Source organism: Palaemon carinicauda, chromosome 6, assembly GCF_036898095.1.
Source record: "Palaemon carinicauda isolate YSFRI2023 chromosome 6, ASM3689809v2, whole genome shotgun sequence".
Classification (NCBI taxonomy): domain Eukaryota; kingdom Metazoa; phylum Arthropoda; class Malacostraca; order Decapoda; family Palaemonidae; genus Palaemon; species Palaemon carinicauda.
In genome coordinates this window covers 148,467,110-148,486,270 of record NC_090730.1, presented here as the reverse complement: position 1 = coordinate 148,486,270, position 19,161 = coordinate 148,467,110, and the positions used below count along the sequence as shown (strand labels likewise).

At 40.1% G+C, this 19,161-nt stretch overlaps 2 protein-coding genes across 2 annotated transcripts in view; one reads left to right on the top strand and one right to left on the bottom strand.

The window, feature by feature from the left end:
* Cdc50 (cell cycle control protein 50A) overlaps positions 1 to 8,784 on the top strand; it is an 80,283-nt gene extending 71,499 nt beyond the window's left edge. Inside the window, exons 7-8 of the mRNA XM_068375513.1 lie at positions 1,696 to 1,889; positions 5,647 to 8,784. Coding sequence (XP_068231614.1) covers positions 1,696 to 1,889; positions 5,647 to 5,695 — 243 coding nt within the window. The 3' untranslated portion in view covers positions 5,696 to 8,784. The remainder of the gene's footprint in view (positions 1 to 1,695; positions 1,890 to 5,646) is intronic.
* An 8,920-nt stretch (positions 8,785 to 17,704) lies between these two features.
* On the bottom strand, positions 17,705 to 18,935 carry LOC137643279 (tigger transposable element-derived protein 1-like). The gene has a single exon (XM_068376119.1). It carries the CDS (start codon positions 18,611 to 18,613, stop codon positions 17,705 to 17,707), a length of 909 nt encoding a protein of 302 aa, XP_068232220.1. The 5' UTR covers positions 18,614 to 18,935.
* Between the last annotated feature and the right edge of the window lie 226 nt (positions 18,936 to 19,161).

The following is a 19,161-nucleotide window of genomic DNA, read 5'->3' as shown; positions in this document are numbered from 1 at the left end:
CAAAATGTGCAGGGGAAAAAATAACCCCTTGGGGGTTAAGGGTTGGAAAGTTCCAAAGAGCCCGGGGGTAAAAGGGTTAAATAACACATGAATTTATGTTGACCTGCTCATCAAGAATTGGTTTACTCCAGTTTTAAATTGCTGAAGTTAATCCAAATCAACTATAGTCAGCCCTCCTTATTCGTGGGGGTTAGGTAACAGAGAAAGTTGCAAACCATTGTTCTCTAGTATTGGGTAGTTCCATGGCCTCTGTACCATGGTCTTCCACTGTCTTGTGTTAGTTGTCTTGCCTGGGGGTACACTCGGGCATACTGTTCCATCTAATTTCTCTTTCTTTTGTTTTGTTAAAGTATTTATAGTTTATATGCGTAAAAATCACAGGAAAACGTGATGCTCAGATGCAGAAGAACCACAGGGAAAATGAAAATACAGAATATACACTTGAGTCCTGACTAGTTTCGTGATACTTCCTCTGAGGAAGTATCACGAAACTAGTCAGGACTCAAGTGTATATTCTGTATAGTTTATATATGAAGTATTTATTTTAATTTTGTTACAGTTCTCAAATTATTTTATTTTTCCTTGTTTCCTCTCTTCACTGAGCTATTTTCCCTGTTGGGGCCCCTGGGCTTATAGCATCCTGCTTTTCCAGCTAGTGTTGGAGCCTGGCAAGTAATAATAATAATGAAATGATAATGATAATAACAACAACAACAATAACAATAAATGGTAACTTGACTTTGCTACTAGAAAACTCTAGGAATTAGGGCCCTGAGGATGTAGTTTTATCTTTACCAATTATTGGATTGTAAGGTATAATTGTCAGGTAAAGTAGATATTGAAAAAATTAAAACAAGCAAAACTGCAAAAATAATTTTTTTATTTTATTCCATCGTCAAGGTACAGTACCTTCCTATCATATTTCGTTCAGTAACCTATATTATGCAACATTCCTTTTCTATTTTGCTCTTTAAGTACTTCTATTTCTCTTCAATATAATATTTAACTAACCGGCTAGCAATAAAGTACGCATTAACAGTAATGACAAATACAAACGCATTGTGTGTCAGTTACTTCAATGGCAACAACACAATACAAAGACATTATCAGTCATATATATTTATTCATGTGGATCAGTTTGAATTGTAAACCATGAAATTCTAAATAGATTAAATAAAACTCAAAATTAAACTTTAGAAATACTATTTGTGAAAAAAATGGGAATTTAGGTAAATGCAAAAAGATCTTACAATTTACTGAAATCTGAGTGAAAATATGTAAGTGAACTCAATATGGATAGAAGCTGAAAATTATATTTCATTAGAATATAAATATAATTTATCAATACAATATTGGGACTATAATTGAGGCTTATCTTAATTCTTAATATTTGTTCATATTTTTTTTTTTAAATTAAATATTTGATACAAACCTTTTACTGGGCCTAAATCACCAATATGTTGTTAACAATACTGTGCTTCTAGGCTTTCAAAATACGACTTTTAACATATCTAACAAAAAAATCCTCCATCTTGATAAAATGGTGGATTTTATAACATGAGCTAATTATCATTATTTATAAAGACTTAAATGGTTAGTAACATATTTTATTAGGAAGGAGAAAATTTTATTCCTTCTCAAATTCTTTGTGATTGTAAGTCCTATGGCATTTTGACTGTGTTTTTACTATTACAGGATAGCTATTTGTTAAAAGTGGAGTACAACTACCCCGTTCATGCCTTTGATGGAAGAAAACGTATGTTTCTGTCAACCACCAGCTTTTTAGGAGGAAAAAACAGCTTCTTAGGAATTGCTTACATCACTGTAGGTGCTATTTGTCTACTCCTTGGCATAATTTTCCTTATCATTCACATCAAGTTTGGGAAAAGGTAAGTTCATAGAATTTCTCTCAAATGTTTATCTTTAGGATAGTTCACAAAATAAACTTCCAATTGCCACTGATCCTTTGAAGCTTTAAAATGATTTTTGTAAAGATTAAGAATTGTTGAAGTACAATGCAATACTTCTGTAAAATTAATAGAATTAAATAGCTTGTTATACAACAGGAAAAATATTCAAATTTAAAGCAATATTTATTTATGAATCTTCTGAAATTAATATTTTTGTAGAATTCTACAAGGGTGCAAATCTATAGTATGGGTCTCAAGTACAGCGGTATTAATTGAAAAAAAGAGAATGTAGGTGGGGTATATGACCATGTGTTGTACTCTTTTTGTAGGGTATACGGATAACTTTTATTTTCCATATAATTTATATTTGTAAATGATGTATCCAGTACGTCAAAGTGTATTGTATCTGGAATATTTTGGCGTTCACCAGAAGTCATTGTGGCGTTCACCAGAAGTCATTGTGGCGAAGGGGTGAAAAGCATGAAAAGCCTAAATAACCAAACCAAACAATCTTGAGTATGAAGCACCACCAAATAATCTGAAAACGAGGTAGAGATGGAAAATCATAAGATTGTTTAGTGTTCAAGCTATTGTCATTGCCATTAGCTGCTAGATTGTCTCGTTACTGTGTTATGGGCGTAACCCCTTCACTCCGTTGTCAATACATGTCAAAATATGTCTGGTAGTACACATGAGGACGTCGGGATAATGTCTTCTTCATTAAATAATTATTATTATTCTCATTATTACAATAATTTTTTTTAAGCTACAAAAGAGTATAGCACATGGCTGTATGTCACACAAGTTCACACTTGGGGAAATTTCATTAGAGAATCTCCTCCCCCTCATGTCTTCAGCCAACCAACAAAGTTTTTGGAATTCTAGCCTTTAATTCTGAATATTCAAGAGCTATTTTAGTCTTTTTATGTTACCTTGAAATAATCACACAACTCTCTGTAGCCAATAGCGACATTCCCTACCTTAGGTATTTCTCAAACCCCCCTTGATACCCCCAATTGGGAGACTGTCATCCTGCTACCACCAACCAAAATACTTGCAATTTTAGTCTTTATTCATGATTATATAAGGTCTATTTTATTGTATTCACATCCAACCTCGTCACCAACTCAAAGATACTTGCGATTCCAGTCCTTATTCATGATAATGTAAGGTTTGTTACTGTTTTTTATGTTGCCACAGTGTTCATAATCACAGAGAAAGTATCCCTGCCCTCGACTATAAGCCCCACCCACGAAACGAAAACTTGCTATTACCAATAAGGGAAATAGTTGACAGAAGACGAGATTTATCTTTTTTTCTTATTTCATTCCTTTTTTTTTTTCAACTATCATTTCTACAATATATCATCATCTTCATGTTTTATATATTTCATATTAGTATTGTTCATTGTTCTCACAAGTAAAATTTAGCCTATTGTGTTTATTTCCATTTAATATCATTCTACTGTTTCTACGCAGTGTTCGTGTACCGAAGGGTTAAGTCTATAGGAAGGAAAAAAACTTAATTTTTTTTTAGTTTTTGGTTTAAATATCTATATTAATTGAGCTTTTAGTGAAAAATAATTGCTGTATCTGCTTCATCTTTCTTATGTTATCAAATTGCCCCAATGTTGAGAAGCTGTTACAGAATAAAATATAATTCCAATTTATATATGTATTTGTTCCCACGCAAATACTAACCCTCGTCATTTATATGGTTACACTCTATTGCTCTTTTGCTGCAACCAAAATTAAGGAAATCCTGTGTATCTGGCAACATTATATAGTTCTTCTTTGTTCCCACTCGTGCTGGGTAGGCGTGTAAGAGCCTACTGCTTGATAATCAGTCTATTTTTGGTCGCTGTGACGAATGGACATCTGCTCGACCTCTGTCCACACTGTGCTTTTCCTTTGTTTCTTGTGATCATGAGTGCTTCTTTTGCATGTATGAGAACCTGGCCTGGCCTTGGTCTTCCTTGTGACTCCTTTATGATTCAGGTGGAGGTAGATCCCCACTTTTATGTTTTGCATGCCGAGGTAGGAGTTGTTCTATGTCTTTCCTGTGTGTGATTTGTAGGGAACGATTGTTTCCAGTGGGAGAAATTTAGCAGCCGTCGTTAAAAGAAAGCAAAAAGGGATCGTTTCCCCTTTGCTGCTTCCCCCAAAAGAGGGCAAGAAGCAGAAATCTCTTTTGAGTCAAGAATTTTCTCTGTCCGATCTTTTGTTATCGGAGTTCCCAGAGATGTTTTTAACAAGGATGGCAGACATTTGATCAAACAAGATTTTGTAGAGCCGTTATCTCTGATTATACTTAGTGAGACGGAAAATAATCCAAGTACTTATGACCATGCGGCTTTAGCAATTAACCAACTAGAGCAGGATTCTTTACAGGAACTGGTAATTTCCCCCAGCAATGAGTGTGCTAAGCTCTGGGGAACAGCTTTTAATTTCAAATATAAGAGATCAAGATTTCTCCTCCATGATGCAGATTTCTCCTGTTTAAGTAGATCATTTACCCATTAGTATCACACCAATATGGTCCTTGCACCGTTTGGCGAATGAGCAACAAGTATCTCCAACCACTTTGATTTTAGAAGAGTTACTGAATAATATTCCTCAGTGAGATCCCATACTGAATCGGGCCTACTTGTAACACCTGAAGGGCCAAATGGTAAATTTCCCCCTTGAAAGGAAGTTTTTAATGTTTCCCTCGGAAAAGCATCAACACTTTCCTGACTTTCTCCTTGGGGCAGGTTGTAGCCGCCCAACAAGTGATTTATGTCCTTAGCCAGATTGTATCTGAATGCAGGTAGTGTGAAAAGGTGTATATGGGGAATGCATGTCTTTCTTTCCCCCTTTCCCTTCTCCTGTCAATGACACATGGTCTTTCACTCAAGCAGGAAGAATTCCAAGTGGAACTTACAAGGAAATATTAGTGCATGGTGCATTACACATAATCTTCTCCTTGAGAAGAGTGAGAAGGTTGGACCGAAAGATCACGGTTACTTAGATTTGACCTAAAAGAATGAAAACTTCCAAAAAACCCAAGGATTTTCCACTTTAAGTGGTACTCTTTTAAGTGGTACTCTTTGCAGAACTGCCACTAGTTCTTACCTCCCTCCAACATGATGCCAGGAAAGTAGGCTAGTCATAAAAGTTTCTCAGTCATCTCAGGTAGGGTTTTCTCCCTTGCTAACTGTAAGTCTCCTATTTACTGGACAAGGGTTTGTATTCATGTCAGAACAAATAAGTATTTTACGTAATTTGTATTTTTCTTAACTATACAAATGTACCAGGCGAACTCGGTTGAGTCCCCTGTCAGGCTGGGAGGATCATAGAGAGGAGTGTCCCCATTTGTTTTATTTGTTTGATGTCGGCTACCCCCCAAAATTGGGGGAAGTGCCTTGGTATATGTATGTATGTATTTATACAAACGTGAGCCCTTTAAAGGTTTACTTCACACCTCGCCATCCCGCAAACCCTATAGCTCTGGTATCAAAATGGGGAAACGGCTCATGTGGGAGAATGGTGTAAACCCCATCTCTCATACACTCAAGCTAGATCAGCGATGTTGTTGTGTACTCCTATTTAAAAGACTCTAATTAAGGAATATACAAATTACTTAAAATTTGGGATTTTTCCACTTGTAAATTATATTTTCTGAGATTATGTGGGGGCGGGTAGTTGAGGAGACTACTACATAATAAACTACTATTATGTTTTCTTTCACTTTTCAGGGCTGTAGATCAACTGAACATCTCCCAAAACACGGGATATAATGATTAATTTCTGTAGGTACATTGCAAAGAGCATATATTGTTTGATTATGATTGTGAACCTAATTCCTATTAGTCCACTATAGTTGTGGAAAGCAGAAAGTTTCATATTTTATTTTCTTCTTATATATGGACTTTATATTTTGAGTTCTGTTTTTTATACCAAAGAATTTTATTAAACTAATACAGATCGTAATAGTTCATAGTTATAATATAATGAAGTGTGGGTGTTTTCAGATTGTATTTAATCGAAATATATTTTGATTATATAAGTATATTAGTGTTGGTTTGTTAAGAATGGTGGATTATGGGATCTCGATCAAGTGGTAATGTATCTGTACTTAGTAAAATACTGTACTTTAGAATGTTTGAAACAACAGCATTATTTCTAGCAGCCTTGGTATCTTTCTGTTCAGTTTGTGTAGAAAGTCAGTCATCAACTTTATTAAGTAAACATAAAATGTTGAAGTGCTGAATGTAAATATTTTAATTCTATGAGTATTAGCCAATTATTTTAAAAGATACAAGCAATATATTTTAGAAAAATAGGTATCACTCCAATTGGACAGAGATATCAACGGGTTTTTTCTTGTCCTAGATTTGGCTGCCATTTATCAGTAGTGGAATTTAACTCAGGCTGAACAAAAATTAGTATAAGAATACATTTTGAATGGCTACAGAGTTAAGACATATTTCTCATTCTTACAAGAAGTAACTACTGGAGATTGCCTGGCTGTTCAAGAGTTGGAAGATAAAACTACACAAAAATGTATTAATAATAAACTTTTCAATTTTTCATATTCATAGTCATTAGGTGTTTGGAAAAAAAAGTGTTGGCAACTTTTAAAAAGCCTCACCCGGTGTTTAGTGATTATTTTTCTATTTGTATATTAGTTTATATAGAATGACTTTTTGTTCCATTTGAGTTTACATATCTGTAATAATTGACTTAAATAATAGTTCAGAATGTTCTAGGACTAATCATTTTCAGTCTAGTCAGTATTTTGGTCTTTATAGTAGTACAGCATCTGGGTCTCAGAGATTGCCTTCTCCCTTAATAGAGAAATTGGGGTTGTTTTCCCATTGGTCAGGCAAAGTTTCTGACCACAACAACTGTTGTACATATATAGTCTGTTTTAATGAACTGGCAGGTATATTAGCATTGTATGAAATTTTGTGGTCATGAAATGATGTTGCTGGTAAAAACACTTTGGTGTTAAATATCCACTTGTGTTTCACATTTTCTTTGGTAATACTTACACTTATTGATGAATGAAGGTTTTCAGATACTGTAATTATTTCATTTGAAAGTAAAGCTGATGTATATATCTATCCATATAATAAATACACACACACATATATATATTAAATATGAACAAATTACAGAATTATAATCCAGTATTGAGCTTTTGCAGTCATTCCCACTGCAAGTATAATTTAAGCTTTATTTGTTTTTTCTTTCTTTTACTCAACGGAGTCATGCATAAGATGAAATGCCTCTTCCTTTTGATCTTAAGAATACCCATTTACCTATTTATTCACCTGAAGTAGTATTTTACTAACCAGCAGATCTATGTTCACTCGCACCTCTAGGATTCGTTCCACCTGAAATTGATCATGTGAATTGAACCACTTATCTTTTGTAAAGTGCTTATACTGGCAGATGTAAGTGTTGCTGTATAGAAAGGATTCTTTCCTCTACGATATAAATTTATCCTGTTTTCAGGATTTTGTTTAGGTGTTTTAGATTTGATGTAGTCCATGGATTGCATACCATATAAATTATTTGATTAAGCATCCATAATGTTAAGGTGGGTTTACTGTGAAGTAAGTGCTTCTTTTTATTGTTTGTAATTCTCTTTTTCTGGGAAATCGCATAAATTTTTTTAAAATTTTTTAATTTGTGTCGTGAATGTGTGCAAGTGGAATTTTCATCTTTGATAGCTTTTTGGTTCACATCTTAACTAAAAGATGTTTAATTAGTGCTTATACACAGTAGAAAAAAGTTTCTAGGGGATAGTCTCTTAGCAGTATATATAGTTTTGAGACCTTCAATCAATTTTAATGTTACTGTACTTCCTTTAAAGAGCTCCAACTTGCTTTTAGTAGGCTCACATTTTTAATCAAGTATGGTATAGAAATGGTTCTGTATAGGTATTTTTTTTCCAGATTTCACGTACTGATACATTATGTACATTTTATGTACAGTACAGCTGACTTTGCTATTTTAAATAAAACAGCCCTGTGAATTTCAAAATTAAGAATAAATATCTGATGCTAACCCTAAGACAGGAGATGGAATACTAGAAATGTACTGTGGTGCTTTACTTTTGAATAATTTTGCACTGTAATATAGGGGTTTATCTTCATAAAAGTAAAATATTGTGATTTTCTTGTGGATATGAAGCCTCATACTCTACTTGCAGATGGTCACTACACAGCTTGTCACAATAAGATCTGTAAATATATACACATTGGAAAATATGTAAAAGAATACAAAATTGAAGTAAAAGATAAGGTATGGGAGCATGTACCAGATCCAGTTATCTCCAACAGAGGCATTACCATCTTTTATGATAAGATAATCTCGACAGGGAGATTTATAGAAGCAGGTGCTATAAGACCTGATATTGTGATCTGGAATAAAGAAGGAAAAACAGCAATTATAGATGTGACAGTACCCAGTGATTTTGGCCTCAATAGAGCTGAGAGGCAGAAAATAACAAAATATCAAGAACTGAAGAACGACGTGAAAAATACATGGGAACTGAAAGAAATAGGAATATCTGTGGTGGTGAGGGCAACAAGATTTATGAAGAAAAACCTCAGACAATACCTTCAGGTGATACCAAGTTGCCCAAGCATAAGAGGTGCAGATTGCTGCCATCAAGGGAACAGTGACCGTCTTGAGAAAACCCTCGGATACAAGGGTAGTGGAGCATAGAGGTGCAACCGTAGACCCGAGGTTGGGATCCATTGCATCACTAATATAAAACCAATTAAGGTATTAAGACAAAGGGGAAGTTATATCTTCTGGAGAAACAACCTGCATTGTTCTTAGAAGTGCCTTATTTATAGCCAGAATGAATTTGAATGATAGAAAGTTAACAAAAAATATGGATTAGGTTATTTTGATTATATCTTGCTTTACTATAGTTTTTTTGCCAGATATAAAAAAAGGCAAATAATGCTATAGAACAGATAATTAATCTTAGATTTCCTCTTCTATGTTTAAATTGGATGAGATTATTGTTTTTAAAATTTAAACATTCAGGTGAATTCTCATTTGGAAATAGTTTGGTGTTTGTTAGTTGGAGAAATCAATCTATACCATCTCAGAATTTCATATCCTCTAGAACGAAGCTCTTTTTTTGATGGTGTAGGAGTGTGAATGCAATACTGTGATCAGGTAATACATATATGGACACCTATTCATTACTATATAAACATCTGAACTTTATGAAAATTTTTAAAATCATTTACATAACTAGATTATATAAGTAGAGCATTTGAGTACTATACTAGTTCTGTCAAACTGCTGTTTTGATTTAAAGGTAATCACAATTTTCTCTTGTAGAACTCTCAGAATATAGAATGAGGCTAATGACAAGTCAGGGCTCTGGCTTGTGAACAGACACAATTAGGAAGACAGGGCCTTATAATAGCTCATGTTTTGAACTAGAAGAAATTTCCAAGATGAAAGAGATTTGTTAGAAAATCACACATGTAACTAGCAAATTGAAAATACAATAACATAAAATTTATTATGAAATCTAAGAACCTCTTCAAGTCTTAAGCCAGACTTCTCTGTATTGGTAACCTTACATTGTTTATTTTGTAACCTAAAAAAAGATGTGAAAAGGTTGAAATCCAACTTCTTGGTTTCATAATTGGTGTAGGGGGAGGGGGGGGGTTGCTCATCATTTCCAATAGCAGGGATGCCTAAAACAGCTTTCTTAGTGCAAGTCGTTCAGCGAATAGTCTGTCCAGGAACTTGTATCTGTATTTAATGGAGTATTAATTTTTCCATATCTGATGGCATTTCACTAGCTTTATCTTACCGTATATTATTTTTCTGATTGCTTATGCATTTTATGAAAAGTAGATTGCGTGAAGTTGATATCTAGTTTGAAAAGGTTTATTTGTAGTGTACCTTAATTTAATGAATACAAATCCTTTATTTTTCTCATGATAAGTATAGTATCTTGCCAAGCTATGTGTAATTCTGTACTTATAATGCTTGAAGAAATGCCTCATTTTATACTCCAGTGCAATTTATTGCTGGTGAGAGTAACATTTCTTGTATTCTTATAGTTTTGTTGGGTTTGAAATTTTTTGGCTACCAATTATCACAAATTTCTATTTGTTCTTTCATGAGGAAATTAGTTTTTTGTAGTGAATCTGGTATAGTGTATACCATTTGTTAATATTCCCACCTAACAATCAAATTGTTACCAAGTTTATGGTATATCTTCTCACCTGAAAACCTTAGTTTTCCTTATAGTGTAAGTTTTACATTAAATGTAATTTTCCAGCACTGGTTATACAAATATGGTTGAAAATGGCAGAATGTTCCAAATTATATTGTTTTTAGTTATTCCTTTATATTGTTTGGGTAAATGGGAATGGATGATTAGTTATCCAGAAATTGGAATCGCCAAGCCAAATAACAGGAATAACAAAGAAATATAAGTCTGGAAAGGAAAACTGTCTTGGAATGCTAATGATGAAATCAATGTAGATTCAGTGTTATAAATTTTTCTTTTTATAATTTCCAAATATTAAAGGACACAATTGGTATAATATGCCATACTGTTTTTTGTATTAATGATCTACTAGTCTAATAAAGTACTGTATTTAAAAAAAAATTTATATATTATTTTTGCAACCCAGAGTGTACTTGTGAATTATTTTCGTGGATTCGTTTGAGGTTGTGAATTATTTTTGTGGATTGAAGTTTGAAGTTATGGTTATTCACACAAGATTCACAATATATTTTCATAAATATTTTCAGTTTGTTCCGACACTTCAAACCTATCTAATAGGGATTACCTTTCGACAAAGCTGGAAGACTAGCCATTGAGACTTTTAGCGATATGGCAACCACCCAACTGCTAGTTAGCGATAGTAGTGAAGGGGTAGCGGGGTTTGCCAGCTACCCCTCCCACTCCACACCAGTGAAACAGTATTTTTTTTTCTTTTGGCTTGAGGAGAACGGATGTGTCTGCTCTCTGCTTTGCAAGACTTGGCCATTACAAATTCATTGCTTTTTCTTTTCAGGTGTGCGTGTACTTTCTTACATCCTCATGCTTATTTGTCCAGGGCCTGAAGGGCGCTCTTGCTACATCATGTCCTCTGTCGAGACATACCCCCATTCTTTATGTCTAACCTGCAGAGGATGTCGCCATAAGCAAGGTTCCACCTGCGAGGAGTGTAGCGAGTGGTCTGCCTCCCAGTAAAGAGATTTGGGCAACGGCGGAAGAAGAAATCTACGAGAGATTCTTCGTCTTTGGGGTCTTCCTTAAGGGCAAAGAAACCTTGAATATTTTCACCCCCCCCCCTAATCTCTTCCTGAAGCTCCTGCTCGTTTGGCATCTTACGAGGGACAATAAAGTAGAAGCGTGGACCAACTAACGCCAGGGTAGCCTTGGGGCTTCGGGGACATATCAGCTTCCCCTAGAGAACCAACTTCGCCCCTGCCCTCGGGTGACTACTTCTGTTTTTCAGATGTTCTGCAGGCATGCCCATCACTGAGTGTGGCTGGGCCTCCTTTCAAGGAGGTGCTCTTGGAACTTCTGCAGCAGGGGACCTGAAGGAGTCCTTCCCCTGGTTCCTCCGAGGTAGAAGACCTGTCTCCTGTGGATGCTTTTGCTGTCTGCAAGGACCATCTCTTGCCTTCACCTGCTCCTGCTAGTCTTGCACACTGACGTAATCAGAGCGCCTGCTTGCCCGCTCTTTGGCAACCTCCTGCAGGCGAAGAGTTCACACACCATCCTTGGATCTCTTCGTCTTCCAGGGACAGTAGTCCTCCTCTATGTGCTCCGAGATCTTCGTCCTCACCCTTCATCAGGCAGTGCTCCAGTTGGCGATGATTCTCCTGCTCGTGATCGTTGGTCTTCTCGGGATCGTCCCTCTCCAGCTCGTGCTCGTCACGCAACACCTTGTGATCGTCACTCACCGGCGCATGGTTGATGCTCTGCTCACAATTTTTTTCCTATTGCTGATGATGGTCACTCTGGTTGGACGCTCGCCTTCCACTATTTTCCTTCACACGTCTCCGCATGATCTCTGGTCTCCATCAGTTCACTGTTCGCCAGCACATGGTATTCTAACGCGCCATTCACTATCTCGCCCTCCTAGACAATCTCTCACCAGACGACTCTCTCCTGCCCAGTGATCTCTGGCACACCTCTTGTCATGTTGTTGTTCGCCTGGACACTACTTGCCATCTCGCTGTTTACCAGTGCGACGGTCTCCTGCTCGCCAACGCGTCATTCACATGCTCACCAATCGCCATATACATGATCCCCTCTCACAGGCTTGCTGATCGCCAATGTGTCATGCTACATCTCTTCAATCTTATGCGCGCAGATCGCCAACACGACGCTCGCCAGTAACATGTCGCTCCCTTGCGCGTTGATGCTCACCGGCTCGTCAATCACCTGCCTGTTGATCTCCAGTGCGTTATATATATATATATATATATATATATATACGGTCATACCTCTCTTTACGAAAGAATCTGCTGATTACAAAATTTTCATGCTGCAAAACGAGATGCGAATATTTTTATGACTTACCCAGCCCATGGGACGTCTCCGACACCTGCCCTGCATTCACCACCACACTCACCGTCTGTGTGAGGATCGCATGCGGTGCGTAAAACTGATATTTACGATCGCTCTTTATGTGCTTCCCCAAGTTTTTCACCCGCTCCTGCTAGCAAGGAAGGTCCAGGTCTCTGACAGCACAGCAGAGAGGCAACAGCATCAGCGAATAAGCCTTCAACGACACCAGCAAGAGGCAGACGTCCCATCTCTTTTCCAGAAGGATTCAGGGAATTGCCAAACAAGTGTGCTGGCGTGCCCATCACTCCAGATGCCCTTGGAAGATCACTCAGGAGGTCCTTGAGATGCTTCTTTGGAGTTCTTCTCCCCCTCAGTTTCAGGTGCCGAGGCTGCATTTCCCGAGGTAGCGATCTCTATCTCTCAGGCTTCCCCAAGAACACTCTGGACCTGTCTGCTGTATGTGAAACGGCCATCTTGGTTCAATAGTTTGCTCAAGGCCATCAAGCAAGCAATGGTGGACGCTACCCAGCCAGAGCAAAGGTTCTTACTTCCATAACCACTCAAGCAGAGTCAGCAGTGGCCTCTACACCGAGGATCCCTTTGGAGAAGTTAGTTTCCTTCTGCTTTCCCGACAGACCCCAGGAAGAGGCCCGTTTCTAGCAGGGTGAGGGCCCCAGAGCCCCCTATGATTCTCTCTCCCTTCGGAAAACCTCGTGGAGCAGTAAGGGGATATCATGGGATTTAGCAGGATCTCTCTCGCCCGGAATTGGCACTAGTCATGACGGTAAAGCAGGAGAAGGATGCCGAAGCAGGCTCCTCACGCCGATTTACATTATCCTCGCTCGAGTACGGGCATAGCTCCACGAGAGATCTCACTTGTGCCTTACTTCTGGCCTTCGCCAATTGAAGTAGCTCTGCCCGAATTAAGACACTTCTCCAGACCACCAACAGAGAACGAATAACATCCTGCGAGAGGTTCAGACCTCTGCGTTACGACAGGCACTTTCCAGACCATGTTACAAAAGAGAGCTAGATCTTCAGTGGCAGGAGTTTCAGGAGACATCCCTTCTGTTGATGACCTCGACCCACCCCAGGCTTGTATGGGTGAGAGCTTGGACGTGGATGATGATATGGACTCCGATAACGACTACCTCTCTAGGGAAGCTAGTCCAAAATTCCATTCAGAAGCTGAGCTTAGGTAGTCAGAGTACGCCTTCTGGCAAGTCATAGCCTGCATGAGGGCTATCAATGGGTTGGCCAACCCAGAGACAGCCACTCAGGAAGGCAAGTACACAGTCTTGGACTATGTATATGGGACCCAAAGATCACCTAAGTGGTCTAAGGGTTTGACAGCAGCCAGAAAGGCGGCATTCTCTAAGATCGCCAGCTCCTGTAGCTCATGTCGAGCAGGCTCGTCCTCTAAACTCCTCCCATCTTCCTTCATCGAGCAGAAGAGGTGTTATGAGGATACACGAGCCCCTACTGGTTTTACCTCTAGATCCTTCGGTAGAGGCTCTCTAGAGGTATCCTGATAGAGAGGCTTTCTGGGCTCTCAGCCTCGTTTTCCGCATCTAAGATCCTTAACATGGAGAAAGTGCCAAAGTATGCGGATTAGTCCAAGGAACCTACAAGGAGGTCCATGGAAACATCTTGTCCAGCACTCAGACTTTGGAATTCCTCTCCCATCAGGTTGTTAACCTATGGGAGAATACAATTCTCAAATGCTGTGATTGAAAGGTTTCACAAACCCAAGGCTAAGGTTACTAGGCTCAGGAACTCAACCCTTGATGTTACAGCCCTATTCAGGCCAGAAGAGGTCAAGGAGCAATGGAGGAATTCCACCAAAGACTCCCTCCTCCCCAGGGCCTAGACATCCAATTCCATAGTCCTCGAAAAAGGTGTCTAAGCAGCCTTTTCCTGCCAGAGATCAAAAGGGCTTGAAACCCTCCAGAGGAGGGAAAAGTGGTAAGGACCGCTTCTGCTAGGCGGGTGGGGGTGGGAAGAATTCTCTCATCTGGCCACTAGTCTGCAATGCCACTGTCTAGAAGGATGTGCAAGGCCACAAATGAAATTAAACACCTGTCGGCGCATGGGAGCAGGTATCCACGGTCTTGGTCTACTAGGACTGACCTCACAGAGGAGGGTGGCATTGGAGTCGTCAAGGAGAACGTCTTCCCATCGGAGTGATGTACAAAATGTCCTACAAGCTTGGTACTCTGGATCTTTTCGTTAGACTTCTGCCAAGGCGTTGTAATCCAATCCCAGGTGAATGACAGCAAATGTCTTTCTTGAAAGGCCATGAGCCACGGGATTTATTTTCCCAGGGACGTGTTAAAGAGTTCAATTGTAGTTAGCCACAGCAGAGAGAGGTCGGCGTTGACGGGCGGACCAGTCATCGAACTGTCGAGTGAAGGCGCACACCGGAGGCATTTGGTCCACACAAATGATGAAGGGCGTATCTTCTAAGAAGTGGTGAAAGTGACGGACAGCCAAGGGCACCGCCAGCAATTAGCTGTTGAAGGTAGATTAGCCGGATTCTACCTTGGGCAGTGTTCTGGGGGCAAGACGTTGACCACCGCTCAAATACTGCACCAATAGTGACATGGAGAGGAGAGGTGCATGTGGCATGGTAAAAGTAAGAGCAGCAGTGGTAGATAGGGCATTACTTGCATTGCAAAAGGCTGTATCCATTTCAGGTCTTTTGGCTTGCTCTTGAGTGAGGGGGGGGGGGGGGGGGGGGCAGCGATAGCTGGCAGGAAACTGTGATAATAGTTGGTCATGCCCAAGAATTCTTGCTATGCTTTGACAGTCGAGGGCATGAGGGAAGTTCTGAACAGCTGCTAACTTCTCAGGGAGGAAGTGAACTCCTTCAGGAGTGATGTGATGCCCCAAGAACAATACTTCTTTGGCGCCAAAGGTACACTTGTCGTACTGGACTACAAGGCTGTTTTGAACACTATTCATAGGTGACGGAGGTGTTCTTCTTATTAGGAAGAGAACTAAAGTATGTCGTCCACGTAACATACAAAGAGGAGGTCCCCTAAGATGCCATTCATGAGGCATTGAAAAGTGGCCCCAATATTATGAAGGCCAAAACAGGAAAAATTGAAGGTGTATGTACCGAAGGGGATGGTGATAGCAGTCTTGGGATGTCTTCTAGGGTCATGGGCACCTGATAATACCCCTTCAGGAGGTCGAGCATGGAGAAAACCTTCGCTTTGTACAAGTAGGAGGTCATGTCGGCAATGTATGGAAGGGGGCAGTGATCCAGTTTTGTCTGCATGTTCAAATGCCTGTAATGCCCCCCCCCCCCCCCTCCCCCCCACCCACACACACACACACACTCAGGGAGCCATCTTTCTTCAGGACGATGTGTAAGGGTGATGACCATGGAGTGGATGGCAAAGGATAATTTCTTCCATTTTTGGAGAACGTTTGTTTAGTGGCTGCCAAACGATCTGGTGCCAGGTGCCTGAATCAGGCAAACACTGGGGACTACATATTCTTGATATAGTGATAAATACCATGTTTGGTGGGAACCGTGGCTGTTTGGTGAAGTTCTGGACAGAAGACAACGGGTACGACGTGAGGAGGTGAGGAGGTGGGCGTAGGTTTCCGTGGGTGCACTGACGTGGAAAGCGAAGTTGGAGGGGCCAGGTTGAAGAAATGTGGACAAGTAAGAGTCTGCGTTGACTAGCCGACATCAATCAGGAGGTGGTGATGTGAGAGGAAATCCATGTCAAGGATTGGCAATGTGACATCAGCAACAAGAAACTTCTAGCAATGTTTGATGCTTCCAAATGATAAAGTGAGGTTCTTGAAACTGTAGCTGGGTATCACATATCCGTTGGCAGCTACCAAGTGGAAGTTGGCAGATTAAGACAGACTATGTCGTATTCTGGAGAGTGGCTTTGGCAGGAGAACGAGAACGTAAAGCACCCATGTTTACCAAAAATCCCACGCCCGTATCTGCATCATGTAAAAAGAAAAGATTAGTAACGGGAGGCCACCTCCGCAAGCAATGGCCTACTTATATGTTTTTTGCCCACTGACAACCATTTGAACAATTCTTCGCAGTGATAAATACCATGTTTGGTGGGAACCGTGGCTGTTTGGTGAAGTTCTGGACAGAAGACAACGGGTACGACGTGAGGAGGTGAGGAGTTGGGCGTAGGTTTCTGTGGGTGCACTGATGTGGAAAGCGAGGTTGGAGGGGCCAGGTTGAAGAAATGTGGACCAGTAAGAGTGCGTTGACTAGCCGTCGGTGAGCGACATCAATCAGGAGGTGGTAATGTGAGAAGAAATCCATGCCAAGGATTGGCAATGTGACGTCAGCAACAAGAAACTTCTAGCAATGTTTGATGCTTCCAAATGATAATGTGAGGTTCTTGAAATTGTAGCTGGGTATCACATATCCGTTGGCAGCTACCAAGTGGAAGTTGGCAGATTAAGACAGACTATGTCGTATTCTGGAGAGTGGCTTTGGCAGGAGAACGTCAAGCACCCGTGTTTACCAAAAATCCCACGCCCGTACCTGCATCATGTAAAAAGAAATGATTAGTAACGGGAGGCCACCGCCGCAAGCAATGGCCTACTTATATGTTTTTTTCCCACTGACAACCGTTTGAACAATTCTTCGCAGCAACCTGGAATCTTGTGTAGTTATAGCATAACTGGGGCCGATGGGCATTAGTAAGTAGCTGTAGAGTTGTTAGCAGCCTTGTTGCCGCTCCGGCACGTCACGGGGTGGCCATCTGTGTCCTAACGCATTCACGCCAGCTTCTGTCATGTTGAATAGTTGTCCTCTTCGTCAGAAGTGGAGGCGTTGAAACAATAACTTTATTTTCGATTTTTCAAGTTTTTAATTTATACACCATAGCAGATGGTCCCCTTAAACTGATAGGCTATTATTTTCACTCTAGCTAGCTAATGATATAGAGGGTCCTCGACTTAGGACGTTGATCCGTTCTTAAGACGCGGTATAACCCGAATTTCAGTGTAAGTCGGAACATCATAAATAAATTACTCTATACGTACATTACTATAAAGTATTGTACTATAATAAAATATAACAAATGACATAAAAAAGTATTAGAAAAAGAGAAAACAATTCCTTACCACATGAATTAAAGTAAATATTAATAAAAAAAAAAAAAAGAACAATTCCTCACCTTATTCCTATGGTTGGCTTGCACACTGGAAGGGATGTTGCAAGGGACGGAGAGACAGGTTTATTGTGGAGAGGAAGATGCTGGAGAAACTGGGGCAGGTGAGTCAGGATTCTCTGGAACTGAGAAAGATGGTGGAAAAGCTGAAGCAAGTGATGCAGAACCTACAGAAGGTGGTGGAGAAGCTGGAGTAGTAGAGGCAGCTGAGGTAGACGGTAGAGGCTCTGTAGCAATAGAGGTAGCCGAGGTAGACGGTAGAGGCTCTGTAGCAATAGAGGAAGCTGAGGTAGAGGGTAGAGGCTCTGTTGCTGGCAAATCTGGAGTAGTACAGGCAGGTCTGACTACTTTCTTAAAAAACCACTTCAGGTTAGACTGGTCAGACAGGATCCTGTTCTCATCCAAGATCTCCTTGTAACACTGCAGTAAATCCATGATGCCTCTGGAAACCCTGGTGAACCTTTCCATGTTAGGATCCTGAGCCTCAAAAGTTGCCAATGCTTGCTGTATCTCGGCAAAACCTTTAGACAAGCCCTGCCTTGTGAAAGCCTTAGCCTCTGGGGTGGGGGTTTCTTCTTCTTCCTCGATGATCTGCTTCTCCAGCTGTATCAAGTCCCCAGCAGATAACTCCTCTCCATCAGATTCCAGCAGCTCTGTAACATTATCAACTTCTATTTCCAGATCGATTTCCTTACTCAGGGCAACAATGTTTTTAATAACATGGTCAACTGTGTCCTCAAACCCAAGGAAATCATTCACAAATTGAGGACATAGTTTCCTCCAAACACCATTCATGTTTGTAATCTTCACCTCCTCCCAGGAATCAGCAATGTTCTTCACAGCATCAAGGATGTTGTAGGACTTCCAAAAGTCCTTCAGAGTCAAGTCCTTCTTTGTTTCAGTTGCCTGTAATGCCACAGCAATTGTCCTTCGGAGGTAGTAGGCCTTGATCGAAGCAATCACTCCTTGGTCCATAGACTGTAAAAGGGCCGTGGTTTTAGGTGGAAGGTAAACCACCTTGACATTGGGGTGAAAGTCTCCCAGCTGGGCAGGGTGTCCAGGGGCATTGTCCAGCACTAGCAACACCTTAAAGGGGATACCCTTTTTGGTGCAATACCGCTCCACACTAGGCACAAGATGGTTGATAAACCAGTCCTCAAACACTGCAAGTGTCACCCATGCCTTCTTATTTGCCTTCCAAATGACTGGGAGTTGACTCTTCCAAATGCCCTTGAGTACCCTTGGATTTTCAGCCTGATACAGCAGCAATGGCTTCAGTTTGAAGTCGCCAGCAGCATTTCCCCCAAGAAGTAAAGTTAGCCTCTCCTTGCTGGCTTTATGACCAGGTGCTGACTTCTCCTCCTTTGCGATGTATGTACGGTTAGGCATACGCTTCCAAAATAAACTTGTCTCATCCACGTTGAACACTTGATAAGCAGAATAACCCCCCTCCCTAATTATCTCGGACAATGCTTTAGGAAATTCACTTGCTGCTTTCTCATCCGCACTAGCAGCTTCACCTT